General features: G+C 39.4%; 1 protein-coding gene across 5 annotated transcripts; it reads right to left on the bottom strand.

Annotated features, from left to right (window-relative positions):
- Window positions 1–351: 351 nt before the first annotated feature.
- Zbtb25 (zinc finger and BTB domain containing 25) lies at window positions 352–19,044 on the bottom strand. Of its 5 annotated transcripts, none has more exons than XM_020170910.2 (4): window positions 18,928–19,003; window positions 11,266–11,415; window positions 9,999–10,178; window positions 352–6,412 (listed from the first exon to the last, which is right to left on the bottom strand). In XM_020170910.2, the coding sequence occupies exons 3-4, from the start codon at window positions 10,169–10,171 to the stop codon at window positions 5,278–5,280; spliced, it is 1,308 nt and encodes a 435-aa protein (XP_020026499.1). In that variant the 5' UTR covers window positions 10,172–10,178; window positions 11,266–11,415; window positions 18,928–19,003; the 3' UTR covers window positions 352–5,277. The 5 variants fall into 5 exon arrangements, with proteins under 5 accessions (XP_020026499.1, XP_073923925.1, XP_020026497.1 ...); XM_074067824.1 differs by having other exon boundaries at window positions 18,825–18,929; XM_020170908.2 differs by lacking the exon at window positions 11,266–11,415 and having other exon boundaries at window positions 18,928–19,044.
- Window positions 19,045–19,105: the final 61 nt, after the last annotated feature.

The raw sequence follows: 19,105 nt of genomic DNA, 5'->3' as shown, positions 1-19,105 counted from the left end.
CTTCCCATCCCGCCCCCCTTGGTTGTTTTTTTGTCCTGGAGAATCCTGGAAGCACTGTTGTGGATTATTTTAACTGGAGGAAGGAGGTAAGAATATAAATAGAAGATAAGAACAAAGCAAGAAACTTCTGAGAAATGACTAGACATTACCTTTCTTTGCAGAAAAATGCTTGGTTAGGACACTGCTGTTCTATTAGCACAGATAGCTGGTTTAAAAAAAAAAAAAAAAGCATCTACTAATGCTTTTTTGTGTCATGCTTCCAGAATGTTACCTAATGCAGAGACTACTTACCTCAACACCAGGAGGACATTTGGCAAACACTGCTGTAAAGTAAGAACACAATCTGCAAGCTGGGATAGTAAAAAGTTTTATTTGTGATTAAATCACATTAATTTATTTGTCTTGATAAAATACATAAACTCCACTGTTTTCATTCCAACTAGAGAATACAAAGTTTCCAAATTAGTTCATAGTACATTAGGTGGGAAAGTTTAACCAATGTGTTATTGATTTCAGTCTTCTATATTTGCTGTATATTACTTATAATTTGAAGATTTCTTCATTGGGCCCTTTTTATTATACAAGATTTTGAAATCCAAGTTTCTTTTAAAGTATTTTAAGTTTATATATTTTGATCTATTTTGGATAAATGACTATCTGGCACAAAATAGATTAATGACATTTAATGTCAACTGCACTGAAGCAGTATCTGCTAAATAATCATGTGATACAGACACATATATATTAAAGCACAATGGATAATTCTTCAGGTTTTAAAGGTAACAATCACAGTCTGGGATTACTTATATTTAAAATATCTAGGCTTAGGATTTGTGTAACCCTACCAGTTTTCAAAAAGATCAACTGCACAAATAGTCATTGACAAATTCCAATCTTAAGAATTTTAAAATAAATTATAATAAAATGCCATAAACACACATTTAGTTTGAATATACAAAGATACAAGTTACTTACATTATGAAAACTCTTAAATGGCCTATTTTTATCTCAACTACTACAAAAAATTGATACTGATCAAGGATCTGAGTTTTAACATCAAGAATTTGCCTGTACAAAGAGAAAAAAAATAGAATTTGCCTATACAAATGAACTTTAATGCAATTACACATTTTTTCAAATAATTTTCCATGATTTATTATGTATTTCGTTCTGTTTCAGTGAACACTTTACCAATATTATAAGAACATTAACGAATTACTGTATTATCCTTGTTCCAGTCTCTGTCCTTACTATTTAGAACATCTTCATCAAATAAATGAAAATACTATTTCTTCAACGTCTTTGTTCCTTTTGTTATGTGAAACAATATGTTTGGAGAAACTTTCAATAATGCTGAAACTGACAAGGTTTTATTCCCAATAATACCAAAAATCTTAATATCCTCCTTGCTAAAGGCTAAAGAGAAATAATGATAAACTGTAGTAAAACAGGAATTCAAGCAATACTGCTATTTCTAGGGTATTTGTTAAAAAAATTAAAATTTTGTCATTTAATTATTTGATATTAAATAATACATGCCTAAATCTAACATGTTCTAGGAATTTATAGGTTAAAATACTGAAGTTAATTTAAGTTTAGCTACAGAATAGAATAAATGTAGTTTTTTTTATATGGTTGGTTTTTATTAACTTAACCCAGCTTTTACACAAATCCTCACAACATCCCTGTGAGGTAGGTAGGTAAGTAATATTACTTACACCCATTTTACAGTTGGCAAATCAAAAAGTCAGAGCATGAAGTAGGAATCTCAAGTTAGTTATATATCAAGAAATTATAGTTTTAAGGCACACTACAGATTCAATACTAAGTTTGGATAATACACTAAGGACAAATACTGAAACATCTTTTTCTCAAGAAAACAACTATATGTAGGATCTGGGAAAGAAGGAAAATTTAAAGCTGATCCAAGAGGAAAATGTCTAGTATTTGCCTGATCCACTGGTGAGAAAGTGCATATGGTAATTCCGGTTTCAAGCCTAGTAATTATAGGTAAGCCACACCACATTACTAGAATACTGGCTAAAAATAACCTCCATTTTGCAGATGATATAGTCAAAACTAAAGGTCCTACCCAGAAGAACTTTTTAAATAAAAAGTAGGTTTTTTTTAAAAAGTGAGGAATCGTGTTTAAAAAAATAACAACACTCAGGGTGGTGCATGTCTTTAATTCCAGCACTCCAGAGGCAGAGGTCAGTTTAGATTACATTAAATATTAAAAGGAACTATATGAGTAAGAATAGAAATCCAGTGAACCAAAATCTTAATACTCATAGAGATATATTTCCACTTTAAATGAGTGTTGGTTAGCAGAGCCTGTCAGCTGCAAGCAAACTCTTAAGTGTTTCTCTGGATTCTGCCATGAACTGCTATATAATCACCACCTCTACTCCTACCCTTTAGTGATACAGGACTCCCTGCATCACAGACTAATGAGCTACCAGTGCAGGTGGCTCACACCTGTAATCCTATAATCCTAGCTACTTGGGAGGCAAACATCAGGAGGACCAAGGTTTGAGGCCAGCCCAGGCAAATAGTTCTTGAGGTCCTATCTCAAAAAAACCCAACACAAAAAAAGGGGCTGCTGCTCAAGTGGTAGAGTGCCTGCCTAGCAAGCATGAGGCCGAGTTTAAACCCCAGCACCACCAAAAAAAAAAAAGACTAATAAGTAGGTACAATTATAAAGGAAAAACTGGAAAAATTACCCTAATGAGAATAAAATTTCACCTTAAGGAGGTTAGGGATAGATCTTGAATAAGCTAAAATACATGCAATCAATGTTAATATTTGTGTTCTTATGACATGAAATCATTGAGGGCAATGAGTATGAATAATTACTTAAAAGAATTAGAAAAGTTTAAGTAACTGCTAATCCCAAAGAGAAACACATTTGTTTTAACCACTCCCAGTGCAACTGATCCTGTGAATAGCTAGGTTTGCCCTCAACACACACCATTCTTGATCCAGGAGGCTTACTTCTTATCTAAGGCAGAAATGCAACTGCTCTGCACAACTCCCAGTAATTTTCTTCACTCAGCCCTTGAAAGAAACCTACCACTTTGAAGCTGGGCATAGTGGCCCAAGCCAGGAAGGTTGAGACAGAAGTTCAAGGCAGCCTGGCTACAAGGTGAGACCATGTCTCACCATGTCTAGACCATGTCTAGAATCCCCTCCCCACCTCCCCAAAAAAGCAACAAACAAAACCCCCTCACTACTTTGTAATTCACCTAAACTCACTGTTTACCCAGGGAAAACGTTTGTGTTTTAGAATTAGCTGTATTACTCTTTGTGCACAAGCACCACCTGAATACTGAGGTTAAATGTATTATGAACTTCCTCAGAACTGTTCAGTCAGGAGAAAATGCAAAAGACTTTTTGCATGTGGCTAAAATCTGTCACAAACCAACTTTATTAGATATATTCATATGTGAGGTCAGGTCTGGTGGCATAAGCCCACAGTCCTTGCTACTCAAGAGGCTGGGGGGCAGGAAGACTGCTTGAGCCCCAGAGTTGGGAGATCAGCTTGGGCAACACACAGAGAGCTCCTGTCACAAAAGAACATCAAAAAGGTGGCGGGGGGGCTGGCTGGTGGTGGTGGTATAGGAAGTAGTAGAAACCCTCAAATGTCTGTGAAGCTTAGAATTTAATAGGACAGCATAAAAAAGAGATGTATGGAGTCTTCCTCTTTGTTATCCTTGACTATTAGTACATGAGATTTAAATACTTAAGAAACAATTTAGACCTATCTTTTGTGGTGAAGTTTGATCAGCTATTTTCTAGGTACAGAGAATAACAGAATCCATGATTTACTCCATCTACTTTAATTTTTCTGGGGTTTTAGCTTTTTCAGGAGGGCCTTGACCTCAGGACCAGCCCTTTTTTTTGTGAAGGGTTTTTTCGAGATAGGGTCTGGTGGAACTATTTGCCCCAGCTGGCTTCGAACCTCATTCCTCCTATCTCTGTCTCCTGAGAAGCTAGGATTACAGGAGTGAGCCATGGGCGCCCAGTGGTTTTTAGCTTTTTAAGTGTCACTATTATAAAAGGGGAAGAGTTTATTCAAAGGGAAAGCTACCATCATGAATTTTAAACATAATTCTACAACACATCGTATCCACTCTTTTGGTTTTATGGGACTGAAAAAGAAAACTGTGCCACTGAAAAATTGCTTTTTCAAGTGATTTTTAGGAAACTAACCTCAACCCAAGCAGCCTAGAAAATCCTCTGACATTAAGGATAGAAAGATGATTTGTATTTTATAATTTTCTTCTTTAAATTTATACAAACCTCTGGTCACAAAAATCTCCAATTGCTCTTAAGGTCTCCAAGAAAAGACTCTAGACTAAGGTATAATCCTGGTGTGTTAGGTAATACAGATCTACCTGTATCTCTGTTTGTACATGTTTATCCATATGTATCTAATTTTAAGACCTTTTCATATCTGACTCTTCTCCAGTCCTCTCTTTTAACTTAGCATTTTTCTTTAAAATGAGGTATATTCAATGTTAAGTAAATAACCTTAGGGCTAGTAAGTAAAAAGTTAAAACTACTCATGACTTAATATACACATGTATTAAAACTGATTTCTTAATACTTTGTAACATATAGCTATGCATTAAAATAATCACTAATTTCCTACATGGAAGCAAATATTTTAAAATAATCTTCATAGGGACTTATTTCTGTGAAACATAAACCAAGTGTGATAGTTTATATATATATATATATATATATATATATATATATATATATATATATATATTCTAAACTATATATATACACACACATACACATTTTTAAAAATTTTTTGTATCTTCGCAGTGCTAAGGATTGAACCTAGGGCCTCATGCATGCTAGGCAAGCACTCTACCACTGAGCTACACCCACACTTTCTAGAATATTCTTTAAAATAGATTTCATTCACTTCATATTCAACTTTATTTTACTGATTCTGCAACCTGAAAAAACTTGAGATTCTATAAATAACCATTCAATCTAAAGTTTCCATATTTCTACATTGATTTCAGATTTCTAAACAGTGATTTAATTTATAAAAAGATCATAGGACTAACTGAAGGTTTACATTTTAAGAGTCATGTACTAGTATTTCTTATAATAAGAAGGCCTAATATACACAACTTTAAACCATGGATTTTTTTTTTTTTTTAAATCAATAGAACTCGAGGAAAATAATTTATGAATAAAAAAATGCCATGTGAATTTTTCTTCAGGACTGGCATAAATATTTCCAAAGAGAAGTTGCTACTCAACTAGGATAGTGTCCACATTTTCTTGTGTGAGCTCTGACTCTAAGGCACAAGGCAAGTCTAAATGTTCTTGAGACAAGCGAGAACTTTTCAGGGGGACATCAGACCAGTTGTCACAGTACGGCTGAAGTCTTTGGGCCAATGCATTACCCAACCTTTGGCATCGGTTGTATCTGTAAGATTTACCTTTGTGAACATACATGTGCTCCAGCAACTGGCTCTTTCGAAGAAATTTATGACCACAGATAGTACAAATGATTTTTCTTTTCCTTGAAAAAGAAAAATTACAGTTTAATTCTACAGGCTCTGTGTCTTTGGAGATCAAAGATACCTGACTGATCTGCAAAGGCTCTGTGGTACCCCGGTTTGAGTGGTCAGGCTGCTGTTCATTCTCCTTGACAATGAAGGAGCTGAGCCTGCGGCAGTCAAGAGCCTCATTATTTTCACTAAGTGGATGGACTTCACCAAGGTCATTGCTTTCCAGAATGGAAGCAGGGACACCAAATGGGAGGGAACCAGACACATGGGTATGGAGATGTTGTCTTAGGTTGCTACGAGAATCAAAACGTTCCCCACAGTAATGGCATAAGTGTACTTTGATACTGTTTTCTGTAAAAGAGGGGCCTGTCACCTCTGATGAGGGTGAGGGGTGACCCTGGGAGATCACAGATTCTGGATCACATCTCTCCTGTTTGATGGACACTGGGGGCTTCTGGTGTTCCTCCAAGGCCTGGGAGGCAGGATGGGCCCTCTGCTGATCTGCAGTGCCATCATCCAGCCCAATAGCAAGAGAGAGCTGCAACTGGGGGTGGTCACCCTGGACAGCAGTTCTATTTCCACTGTTATTGGAAGGAGTTTCTTTGACTTCCAGCCCTTGTTTGACCACTGTTTTTTGGGTTGTTGAAATCTGAATGCCATACAAATTTGAGGACTGCACAGTTTCTGGTGAGAATACTTGATTCATTTCAGTTGCAATATGAGAAAGGTAGTCAGCATGAAGAAATCGAATCCCTTCCTCCAAACGGCTATGATCCACAATCTGTTTTGGCCCTTTCCCTGTGTACATAATATGCAACAAGTAGCTGAATATGTCGGGCTGGATGTCAGTTGGTTGTATTTTTATGCATTCACTGTTAAAACAAAAAGACCCACACAAATGAAACACAGTGACAAAAGCATACACTTTCATTATATGACAGTTTTATGACCTACCAACAAGGCTTCATATATTCAATCTGTTGTCTACAGTTAGGAAACTCAGACATACATCCTTATTAGTTCAACATTAATTAACTCCTAAGCCATATGCTCTATACTAGGTGCCAGGGGGTAGAAAAATGATGACTAAAATAGATGCCTGCTCTGAAGGAATTTAAGGGTCTATTAAGTATGCAATCAAAAGAACTGAACACAGGATATCAAACATATACCTGTATGCCAATATTCACTGAAGCATTATTCACAGGAGCAAAAGGTGGAAACAACCTAAATGTTCACCAAAGATGAATGAATAAACAAAATGTGGCTTATACATACAACAGAAAATCATTCAGTCATCAAAAAGAATGAAGTTCTGGGGATGGCGGAATGGCTCAAGTGGTAACTGCTTAACTGTGAGGCTGTGAATTCAACCCCTAGTACTGGGAAAAAAAAAAAAAATGAATTTTCTGATACATACTATAACAAGGCTGAACCCATGAAAACAGTATGCTAAGTAAAATAAGCCAGACACAAAAGGACAAATAGTGTATGATGCCACTTATATAAATAATCTAGAATAGGCAAATTCTAAGAGATAGAAATTAGGCTAGAAGTTAAAGGAGGGCTGAGGCAAAACAGAGCTGTTTAGGGTGATGAAAAGTATTGGAAATAGTGGTGATGACTGTACATTATGAATGTAATTATTGCCACTGAATTTTATAATTAAAAATGGTTAGGGGCTGGCTGAGTGACTCAAGCAGTAAGAGTGCCTGCCTAGCAAGCATGAGGCCCTGAGTTCAAACCCCAGTGTCACAAAAAAAAGAAAAAAATGGTTAAAGTGGCAACTGTATACATATAAATGTACACGCACAATAAAATATTTAAAAATTTAGAGTCTAATGAAATTAGTAATATTTAAATTTTAAATTATGCTAACCTTATTTTGGCTCCTAAAGCACATTAATATATATCTACTCTTTAAATCACAAATACAGGTATAATTTTGAAAAACTTGATGGTAACCTCAAACCCAATTATGAATCTATAACTTAGTTAACAGATGGAAATAACGATGCAACCCACAGCAAATTATGGTAGAAAGCACACACAGGAAAGCTGGCTATCAAGGAGCAATGGGAAAGTCAACGGACCTACCTTCCCTGGAGAAGCTTATGTCAGTGTACCAGAATGCACTGGGGTCTGTATGCTGGAAATCCAGTTCTTCAGTCCTGCTACCTCAGGACTCACACTTCCTCTTTTGGGTTTCATTCTTTGTTCTTACCTATCTGCTCACTGACATGGTGTGTGACAGGTTTTTTGGGAATCAGTTCAGAGTGCTATTAACTAAGAATTTTTAGTTGCCCAATGCAGACATACTGCAGAGCAGGCAATACTAAACTCCTAGGTTTAGTACTGTGCCTAGCATAAACAGATGCTGTAGGTGCTGAGGTGTATGAGGAAAAGGCATTTCTAATGTAGTGAAGGTAATCTACAATGACACTTAAGTCAAAGAAACTCCTTAGAGTGGCAGAAAAGGCTGCCCACTACCTATCCCCTACTCCAACCCTGTCTCCTCATTGTGCCTTACATTTCAATCATTCTGACCAACTCTGCTGTCTGAATGTTCGTATCTGATGCATAACTGTACAGGTTCATACCTGTGTACATTTTCAGGCCATTTGTTCTCTCTGCCTACAGTGCACTTTCTTATACTCCTCTACAACATCTGAAAAACTCCTTCTGATCCACCCTTCAAAATCCAGGATCTCTATAAAGTCTGTTCCATCTTCTCAAAATAGGGCTGCCGAAACCCTATTCTACTATGTGTGCATTTATTTTTTTAGTGGTACTGGAGTTTGAACTCAGGGCCTCATACTTGGTAGGCACTCTACCACTTGAGCCACTCTGCCAGCTCTACCTTGTATACTTCTGATGACACACTTACCACCTTATTAATAGCAAGGCTGTTTTAAGCATCTTTTTTTTTGCGGTACTGGGGCTTAAACTCAGGGTCTACATTTTGAGCCACTCCACCAACCCTTTTTTTGTGAAGTATTTCTTTGAGATAGGGTCACATGAACTATTTGCCTGACCTGTGATCCTCCTTATCTCTGCCTCCTAAGTAGCTAGGGTTACAGGTATGAGACACTAGTGCCCAGATAAGCATTTTAGTATTATCAATCCATTCAATCTTACAAGGGGTGAATATACTATTCTAACATTTTACACTCAAGGGCATTACAGTTCAAATCTAAAATGTATTCAAGGCTTGGCTGACAGCTGAAGGGTCTTGGATCACAAGGGCTCTAACTTTACCAATGAGTTTATTTATTGATGGATTCCTAATTTGATGGCATTATTAGGATATGGTAGAAACTAGGAGATGTGACTATTAGAAGGAGGTAGGTCAATGAGAGCATGCTTTTGAAGAATATATATCTAGTCTCTGGATCCTTCCTCTTTGGCTGTCTCTGCTTCCTGGCAACTGCGAGGTGAGCAGCTTTCTATTCTAACATGATGGTCCCGCCTTGCCTCAGGCCTAAAAGCAATGGAGTCTGCTGACTATGAACAGAAATCTCTGAAACTGTAAGCCAAAATAAATCCTTTCTCCCTTATGTGGTTTTCTCAGGTATTCTGTCACAGTGACAAAAAGTGACTAACACACTGTGGCATAGAGAGATCAATTACACTGTGATTATTTGCTTTACATTTATTATCTGTCAGGCTCTGAATTTACCGAAGGCAGGGTGTATAACTTACCTGTTACTGGGGTCAGCTCAGTGCCTGACACATAGGTGTTTAAGTATTTGAATGAGTGAACAGTTAAATAAAAATGTATAATTGAGGTTGGACTCCTAGATATTTCATGTAGGGTCCTCAAACAAAAACAAAAACAAAAACATGGAATGGAATGTTCTGTCACTTTCAAATTAGAATGGACTAAAATTACTTTACTGGAAGCTCAAAATCTGAATTAATCTGCTATCTAAATTCAAAAAATGAAAAAGAACTATTGGAAAAAATATTTGAAACAAATGAGCTCTGAACTGTAAAAAGAAGTAGATGATGGGTAGAATTATGACACTGAATCCTTACCAAGTGCTATGGAGTAGAGAACAACTTGGAGACTCAGAGCACAGACCGTTAGCTTCAGACAGACATGCACTTGAATCCAACTTATTAGCTGTATAATCATGGGTGGACAAGTTACTCAGCAACTCAAAGTTTGTTTCTTTTTCTCTAATATAGGGATACCAGTAGAATTTATATTATTGGATTTAGTGCTTATAGGTATAGGACAAGCCTTCAATAAATTTTAGCTATAATTGTTTTCATTCTTATTTTCCACCATGTGTACACATATTTAGTTACTGATGTACAAAATATTATAGTTTTAAATGTTTTAGAATAACCCAAAATGAAGAATATTATAATCATATATATATATCACAAAATTAAAAATTCTATTAAGAATCCTATTTAAAATTCCTCTTATTTATAAAAATATATCCTTACCTTGTTTGGTGAATAAATATCATCTTGAAATAGTTTGAAAAAGCAGCAAGCACCGCTCTGTGGGCTTTGAAGTACACATCTCCAATAGCAACTGTGCAATCACACAGAAAACCAAATTCTCGCTGCATGTTCAACTGCTGCAGAAGAACAAGGCTATGGCTAACAGTATCCATTGTGTTTCTGAGAAAAAGAGCAACATAAATATGTATGTTTGGATATGTGTGTGTATAAAAATACAAAGCTGGTTACAGTTCATATTAATATAGAATGGCAAGGAGACCTAAATTTAAATCAAACTATCCAACTAATTCTGCTAATTTCATCCAACCATAGCTAACATTAAATCCTCCTCATAATGACAACTGGTAAAAAATTAACTCTACTGAAAAACATGGCTCTTTTCCACTTGGTATGAGTGACACATTAATAAAAGGGAAGTTCTGTCTTTTTCTATCTACATATTCATGTTTCTTCTTCTTTCTTTTTGTAGTGCTAGGGATGGAATCTAGGACTTCGTGCATGCTAGGTAAGCACTATACCACTGAGCTACATCCCCAGCTTGTGATCATAACTTTGTTTTTTTTTTTTTTTTGATGTGCCTAGGGTCTGAACCCAGGGCCTCATGTTTGCAAAGCAGGCACTCAACCACTTGAGGCACATTTCCAGTCCATTTTGCTCTAGTTACTTTTTTGGAGATGGAATCTTGTGAACTATTTGCCTGGCCTGGTCTCAAACCTCAATCCTATCAATCTCAATTTCCCAAGTAGGTAGGGTTACAGCCCATGCTGATCATAATGGTTTTAAGCTGTTTCCTAATTGAAAATAGAAATGAGATACTGGTCCCTGCCTCAGAGTTAAGTGAGGTAACTTATGTGAAAATCATGTTGTACTGGAAACTGCTATTCAGATATTAGCTACAAATATGAGTAACATGACAGGTGTCCTGTCTGGGCTAGAGCTGCCACTGCTCCTTAGGGATCCAATCTTCTGTTGCTGAGTGGACACCAGTCTCCCGACTATCATAAAATGTGGGGACTTTTCATTCACTGTAAGCTCAGGAGCTCTCAAAACAGATGTCAAGCTCTAGTGCCTGATTTGCATGGGGCCCAGGAACCTTACAAGAAAGAACCTAAACCCTGATCTTACCTCAACTTGATTTAGACACATACATATGTTCCTGAAAGAGAAGGCAGATAAAAAAAAAAAATGGAGGGGGGAGCCCTATAAGGGGAAGAACATGCAAAAGAATTCTGGCCAAGAGGCCTACCGTGAGCAGCAAGGACATTCAGGAGTACTTGAATTCAGGCAGGTGGGGGCTGTACTTCACCACCTTCTCTACCCTCCTGTGCAGAAAGCCCTGGTGCATTAGGGATGAGGCAGCTCAGTATAAAGGCATCACTGGGTGGCTGGGTAACATCTTTTGAAAGAGCAGATCGTGAAGAAAAAAAATGAGATTTCCTCACTAGCCAGACAGACCACAGTCTAGGGAGGTCAGTGGTCGGGTGTGGGTGTGGGGTTAGGTGTTTGGAGGTTGGCAGTAGCTTGGGCAGCAGACAGATGAGCAATCACTAATATACATATTACAGTGCTCTTCCCACTTGAGCCAGCCCCACACTCACTCATTTCTTTTTTTTTTTTTTATTGTTTGGTAGTACTGAGGTTTGAACTCAAACTTAAGCCATGCCCCCAACTCTGTTTGTTTTAGTTACTTTTTGAATAGAGTCTTGTATTTATTCCCAGGACAGCCTGAACTGCAATCCTATTTACACTTTCTGGGTGGTTGGGGTGACAGGCATACCCTACCACACCCAGCTTTTTATTGGTGGAGATGTGTTCTGCAAACTTTTTGCCAGGGCTGGCCTTAAACTATGATTCTCCCAATCTCTGCCTCCTAAGTAGCTAGGATTACAGGTGTGAGCCATCATCACCCAGCTAATTTTTCATACAACTTTACAAGAAAAGGAATGCTAAATGCCTCTTACAGATGAAGGTGCTGAATCAACACAGTGGTGAAAGTAATTTACACAAGGTCATACTGCTAGTAAGTGAGAAAAAGGATTTAGAGCCCAAGGGAGCATGACCTACATACAAGCTTAAAAAGCATAGAGAACAAAAGGGTTACACATAAAAACACTCCTGGGAAGCTCAGGAGTATTTGGAAAGAGGAACTAGGAAAGAAGAAACTGGAATTCCTTAACTGGGGTTAAGCAAATGTGATACAGCAAAACCAATATATGTGCTTATTAGAAAATAAAGGCCAGAATATAACCGTAAAGATGATAGTAATTATTACTGACAAAAAGTAAAATGCAGTTTTACTCAACTACATATTTAATGTACTGATATGGAATAATCTCTAAGATATAATAAGTTAAAAAGGTATAATATAAAATTGTACAGAGAAGACTGCTGTTATGTAAAAGGAATGGAGTGGTTATTTTATTTTTAAGGGTGGGAGAAGAATTTATAAATACATAAATATATTCCGGTTTATATATATGTATCTCTTAAATGGTTCAAAGAAACCAGTAAAATGTTTACTTCTAGAAGAGAAACTAAGGAGTAGGGGTCAGGGGGACTATATCGCCTGAACTTAAAGTTGTAAAATATTTCAGTTAGACCAGTAGGTACAGAGAACAATGTACCTACCCCCCACTACTCAACAAAGAGAATAAACACTACAAACATGACAGACATCCCAAGGCATCTTTTCCTTATTCCTTCTCCTCACCTACCTCACCTCCAAAGATAACTATCATCCTGAATTTGGTGTTTAAGACTCTCTCATGTATCACCGCATTCTTATTGTATAAGTATATAGCCAATAACAAGGTATAGAATTGTTCTATGAGTTTTACATTTTTATATAAATATTGTACTTCAGGAATTCTGCAATTTGATCTTTTTAACTATACCTTCATGCATTACTTTTAAACCCTACTTATTCAAACAATAGTGCTCCCATTCATAAGAACAAAACTCTTACCACCCCTTACCATTCCTTTTTCTTTCTTTCTTTTGGAGACAGGGTTTCACTACATAGCCCAGGCTAGCCTCGATTCAATCCTTCTACCTAAGCCTCCGGATGGCTAGGATTGAAAGTGTGCACCATGCCCAGCCTCCACCTCATTTTTAAAACACTTTAAGCACCAGTGAAATAAAGTAGCAGAAGCAACTAGAGCCTATCCTCTAAAATCATATCAGAAATCCAAACTATGATTGGTATTTAAGAAAAGTCACTACTTGTAATTTTCATCTTCTCGATTCTAAAACACCACCAATTTACAGAGAAACAAAAAAAAAGTGTGTGGGGGGGAATCTACACAGGAAATTTTAATACGTAAAAAACAATTTCTTATAATAAATGAAATGACAGAGCACCTGCTTAGCAAGTGTGAGGCCTCATGTTCAAACCCCAGTACCACCAAAAAAACAAAACAAAAACATAACAAACCACTTCTAAGTGGTGTGGTGACCTCTGACAAGTTCAGAAAAGCAAACTATCTGAGTGAAGGGGACATTAGAGAGTGAATGCAACAAAGGACAGGCACAAATAGGATAGGATAAAGAGGAGCTGCAGAGCAGAGGAAGACCTCTGGGCTGAAGGGGATGGTGTAGGAGGAGCCAAGAGCTAGGCAACCCAAAGGTTAAGTTCAGCAGTTAGCTGTGGAGAATGAAGAAACAGGGATCCCCTCCTGACAGCAGAACATGACTGAAGTGAGAAGAGAATTTCAGAGCTGTCTTTTTAGATGGCATTAATTTATAAACTATGAAGTCAGTCCATTTGTAAAGGGAAGAGGTGAGTCTAGGCCTGGATGGAAACCTACAATAATAAACCTGACACAGAGTATTAAAATTTAGAGAATTTTCATATATATTCAAGAATGTATCTTTCTGCTCCAGATTAGATAACTTCTATTAACCCATCCTCAAATTCAGACTTCTCTGCCAAACTCACGCAGTAAGATTCTGGGATTTCAGATATTATATTTTCAGGTCTAAAAACTTTCTTTCTTGAAGTGTTTTGTTTCTCTGAGATTTCATTTGTATTCTCCTCATTTTGCTTTTCCCCCTTAGCGTGATTATAATGCCTGTTTTAAATATTCTCTGCTAAACTTTGGGTCATTGTGGAGTCAATCTCCACTGATTATGCCTTTTTTTTTTTTTTGGTGGTACTGGGCCTCACACTTGCTAGGCGGGCACTCAGGGCCTCACCCTGAGCCACTCCACCAGCCCTTTTCTTGTGAAGGGTATTTTCAAGATAGGGTCTCACAAACTGTCCAGGCTGGCTTCAAACCGTGATCCTCCTGATGTCTGCCTCCTGAGTAGCTAGGGTTACAGGCATAAGCCACTGGGTGCCAGGCTGCTTGTTCAAAGAGAAGGCAGGAAAGGTACCTAAAGTCTGACAGCTACTATGAACTAGTGCTGATAGCTGCAGTTGTTCAAGTCTGATTTTAAACCCAGTGCCTTTTGTTAAGCATTCTGAGACAGGGCCTCCTTATGTAGCCCAGGCTGGCCTGGGACTCACAATCCTTTTACCTCAGCCCTACTTAGGCTTTTTATATAGTCTTGACTCATCATTTATTTTACTTTACTTCCTCTGGTTTGGGGAATAGCCAAACTTTCTCATGCATATAGAAAGATGTTAGAAGCTACATTTAATAATTATTTTTGGTGAAGCCAGGTGGGGTGGTTCATGCCTATAATCCCAGCTATTTGGAAGATGGAGACAGGAAGATCACAGTTCAAAGCCAGCCCAGGCAAAAGGTTAGAGTGACCCTATCTCAACAACAAGCTGGGTGTGGTGGTTCATACCTGTAATCTAAACTTCCCTGGAGGCAGAGGTAGGAGGATCATGGTTTGAGGCTAGCCCCAGGCAAAAAAGTGAGAACCTATCTGAAAAAAATGACTAATGCAAAAAGAGCTGGGGTGTGTGGCTCAAGTGGTAGAGTGCCTGCCAAAGAGCACGAGGCTATGAGTTCAAACCCCAGCACCCAGCATCGCTAAAGAAAAAAAAAAAAAGGTGGCTGGCGCCAGTGGTTCACACCTGTAATCCTAGCTACTTGGGAGGCAGATATCAGGAGGATCATGGTTCAAAGCTAGCCTTCATCTGAAAAAAAAAAAAAATCAGCACAACAGGGCTGGCAGAATGGCTCAAACAGTAAGAGCACCTGCCTAGCAAGTGTGAGGACCTGAGTTCAAACTCTGGTGTCATTAAAAAAAAAAAAACAAACAACTAAAAACTGGAGGCTGGGCACTGCTGGTCACACCTGTAATCCTAGCTACTTGGGAGGCTGAGATGGGGAGGATCTTGGTTTGAGGCCAGTCCTGGGCAACTGGCTCTCAAGACCCCCATCTTCAAATTAACCAAGCAAAAATGGTCTGGAGTTGTAGATGAAGTGGTAGATTGCCTGCCTTGCAAGTACAAAAAAAAAAAAGTATTTAGGAAAAAGAAATAGGTCTCATACTCCTTTATACTTCAAATCTAAAATTATACAGAAATCCTAAATCTGAAAATATAGTCTGAGATGAAAAAAAAATCTCTAAATCCTAAACATCTACTTATGAAAATTTACAGAGAATGTCAAAGCGGTAGATGTGGTAGATGATACAGGAACAGCAGTTACACTCTAGAAACCTTTAACAGGATAGTTTGGGTCCTCATGTCTGTCGGCAGACACAGACAGCCTTCTCCATCTCTAATTCTACTGTGGGAAGCCTGATGAAAGCTACCAAAGTGCTTACAACACTGAGTGCAAACTGCTCATGGACCTGAAGAAAAATCAGAACTTGTGAGGAAAAAGAAAAAATTCCTCTTAGTCCATTAAAAAAAATGTAGTCAAAGGACAAATACAGTTCAAAACGAGAATGGTTACAGACCTAGGATACAGCCGGCAGAAGCAATTAGAACTTCTGAGTGCAAGCAAGCCAACACTTCCTTTGCCAGAGAAGTTCAGTTCCATGAACGCATACCCACAGGGCTAATGAAAACCCTGCTTAAAATGCCTAGTTTTCAGAGGGCATAAAACATCCGTATATGATTAATTTGTTACCAGGGAACAAGTGAGTTAGAAAAATTTCAAAAACGACTTAACACTATAAACACCTTCTCCAAATAATGAAAAACATTAAAAAAAAAAAAGAAAAATTCCTGCTAGTAAAGGGAAAGCAGAAGTGTAAATAAAATTAACTAAGAATCCTGAAACTGTATACTTTGAACATTTTCTTCCTCCACCCTTTTTTTTTGGTAGTTCTGGGGCTTGAACTCAGGGCCTTCACCTTCAGCCACACCACCAGCCCTATTTTTTTTTTTTTGTGGTGGGTTTTTTTGAGATAGTGTCTCATGAACTATTTGCCCAGGTTGGCTTTGAATCGTGATCCTCCTGATCTCTGCCTACTGAGTAGCTAGGATTCCAGGCATGAGCCACTGGTGCCCGCACCTCCACCCTTTTTTTAAAGCAGGTTCAAGTAGCAATATCTTTCCTTTCATAGAAGAATGCCCGTTTCTTTCAATAGCTGCTGTTATAATGAGTAAATACTATCTGCAAGGGTTTGTGCTAAATGCTCTATATTATCGCTTTTAATCCTCACTGGGACCAAATTATTATTTTCGTTTGCATTTTACACAGAAGGAAAAAATTTAGCTTTAGGACACACAACTAGCAAATGCTATGAAGTAGAAATCACAAAGGCAGGTCTAATTCCACAGCCTGTATTAATAACTATAAACTGGAGCAGCACTTTTCTTAGTCTCCTCTCAAAGGGCTGACCTTCACATGTTGTGTGGAATACATAAACAGTAAGGAGGCACAGGAAATAGTGTAAAAATACTTTATATTTTCAAGATAAGAGCACCTGTACTCTTTTTTAAAACAAGGGGGTGGGGAATCAGCAATAATATAAAACCCCCAAGTCTTTTCTGGTCCTGTTTTAACTAAAATGGACAAGTTGGTCAAGCACCACCTACAGATGGTGGTGAATAAATCACTTTGGTTCAGTGGTAGGAAGGCATTATGCAACACTTCCCAGCACAGCCCTGGCCAGGATATTTTATGGCCAAGGCACTTGGGCCCCTCCTCCTCAGCTAGACATCCAGGCTCCTTGCATTCCCCTCAGGAGATAGGGTGGAAACACACAACTCCTCTTTCTAAGAGTAGAGGGCAGCTGAAAGTCCTGCTTGGCCTCTCTGGGCAACCACAGACGCCAATAAATCAGCCACAGGCGATTCTCTCATGCCCTTCCTGGCTTGAAGTGGGGGCAAGATATGAAAGAGCACTGACTAGACTTGGAAGATAACTGATCTAGGCTTAGATTCCTCTGCAAATGACTACATCACAGCAGTCAGGTAAATCTCCCTGACCCCATTTCTTCAGATTTGCAACATTATTTGTAACATGGACACAGTACTACCTTTTTCTGATAAGATTCAAAATTCACCTATGAAGGCAGCAGGTATGGAAGTTGGCTCACTGAAGGTACTTAATGAACAGCAACCAAACTTGAGCAGAATCCCAAAAAGGCATTCAGGGTAAGTCTGTGCAAAACGGTACAGCAGGTCATGTGGGCTCCCTTCCTGCTTTCTTGCTATCCTATCCATCCCTGATGTTTCATTGGCATTTGCACCCCAGCCATCAGAACTAACCTCTTGGTATTGTTTAATAATGAATTCATCGGTTAACCCTAGCTAAAACGTAGCCAGACTGCTAAAGAGAATTTGAAGCCTCAACCTAAAGAAGCAACCATTGCTGCAAATGTTTGTGATTCTTGCAGAGAACAGGCTGAAGGGCAGGTGGATCTGGGTGGGGAATGGGTTTTTGGCTCCACAATACATCATATATAAGCAACCTACCCCACGTGGAAACAGTGCCATCCCCTCTATTCCAGAGCCATCTCACACTGAAAAAACCCGAGTTCTCAGTAAACCTGAGAAATCTTCAAGTCAAGCGTAATCACCTCTGGTGTAAACATTGCCCAGAACAGGTTAAACTGGCACTGCAGTCCTGGCACAGTGCAGAGTACCATGACCAAAGTGTCTACAGCCCTGAATTCCAGCTACTGAGGTGCAGGACCTTGATTAAGCACCACTAAGCTCATTAGGCCTGGTGACTTCACCTGTAAAATGAGAGCGATGAACTGGATTTTATATAAGGTCCCTTGGCGCTAAAATCTGAGATTCCAAAGTATACTTTACACACTTGACAGAATCCTGCGAGAGAGCAACAGCTCTGCCAAAAGATCTTGAGTCTCAAGAGAAAGAACACCAAGTTAATCCCTTAGGGGAATAAGGGCTTTAATTTACAAAACAACACGTTAGCTTTAGCTGCTGTCAGGTTCCAGGTACGGCGCTATGCGTTGCCTAAGCAACCGATAACAGCTCGATTTCTCCGAATAATGAGTGCTAGGGAGGCGATAGTAAGATGGGGTAGGCATCACAAAGAAGAATTTGGATTTGCATGGAATGAGAAAAACACTTGAAAAAAGAAATGAATTACTGGGGTTGGGGAGGGGGGCTTCCTGTTTAGAACTTGGGTATTTGCAAGTGGAAGGGAGAGAGGGACAGTGTCCCCGCAGCCTGAAATCTGGACACCCTCCCGCTTTCCAGAGAGGTTGGCCCGGCTGCCCGGGGAAGCCTCAGGCCCTATGGGGCTTCCCGCGCGGGGTCGCACCCCGGTCCGCAACCCGGAGGACTCCAGGCCTCGGCGGCCCGCAGCGAGGGCGGCTCTGGGCATCCTCCACCCAGCGCTCACTTGCGGTTGCCATTTTCCTGTGACCTGACTGACATCTCAAACGGACCAAAAAAAAACACCCCTCTCCCCAGCTACTTGCATCTGTCCCGCGACCGGTGCAGCTGCAGCCGCCGCCCCGGGTGGCTCGCGGCGGGAGGGACTGAGCCCGGAGCAGCCCACAGGGGCTGGGCCGCATCGCTTACCCAGACTCCGCCGCGGCGGCGGGCGGGATCCTCCGTGCGGGAGGGGCGGGCTCCCGCGCCGCGCACGGCACGCAGTGGCGCCGACTCACGCACCCCGAGGTCCGCTCTCGCGCGGCTTCCCGCGCCGACCGCCGCGCGATGGGCCCACGTGACTGTGCGCCTGGTAGCTGGGGAGCCG

This window comes from Castor canadensis, chromosome 3, assembly GCF_047511655.1.
Source record: "Castor canadensis chromosome 3, mCasCan1.hap1v2, whole genome shotgun sequence".
Taxonomy (NCBI): domain Eukaryota; kingdom Metazoa; phylum Chordata; class Mammalia; order Rodentia; family Castoridae; genus Castor; species Castor canadensis.
This window is presented reverse-complemented; position numbering and strand designations above follow the sequence as displayed.

What these genes read in the sequence shown, in the direction of transcription:
- Zbtb25 (XM_020170908.2), bottom strand. Translation starts at nt 10,171, where the DNA reads ATGGATACTGTTAGCCATAGCCTTGTTCTTCTGCAGCAGTTGAACATG. An exon ending in ATATTTATTCACCAAACAAG is followed by an intron (nt 6,413 to 9,998) that starts GTAAGGATATAT and finishes TTGTTTTAACAG; the next exon opens with TGAATGCATAAAAATACAAC.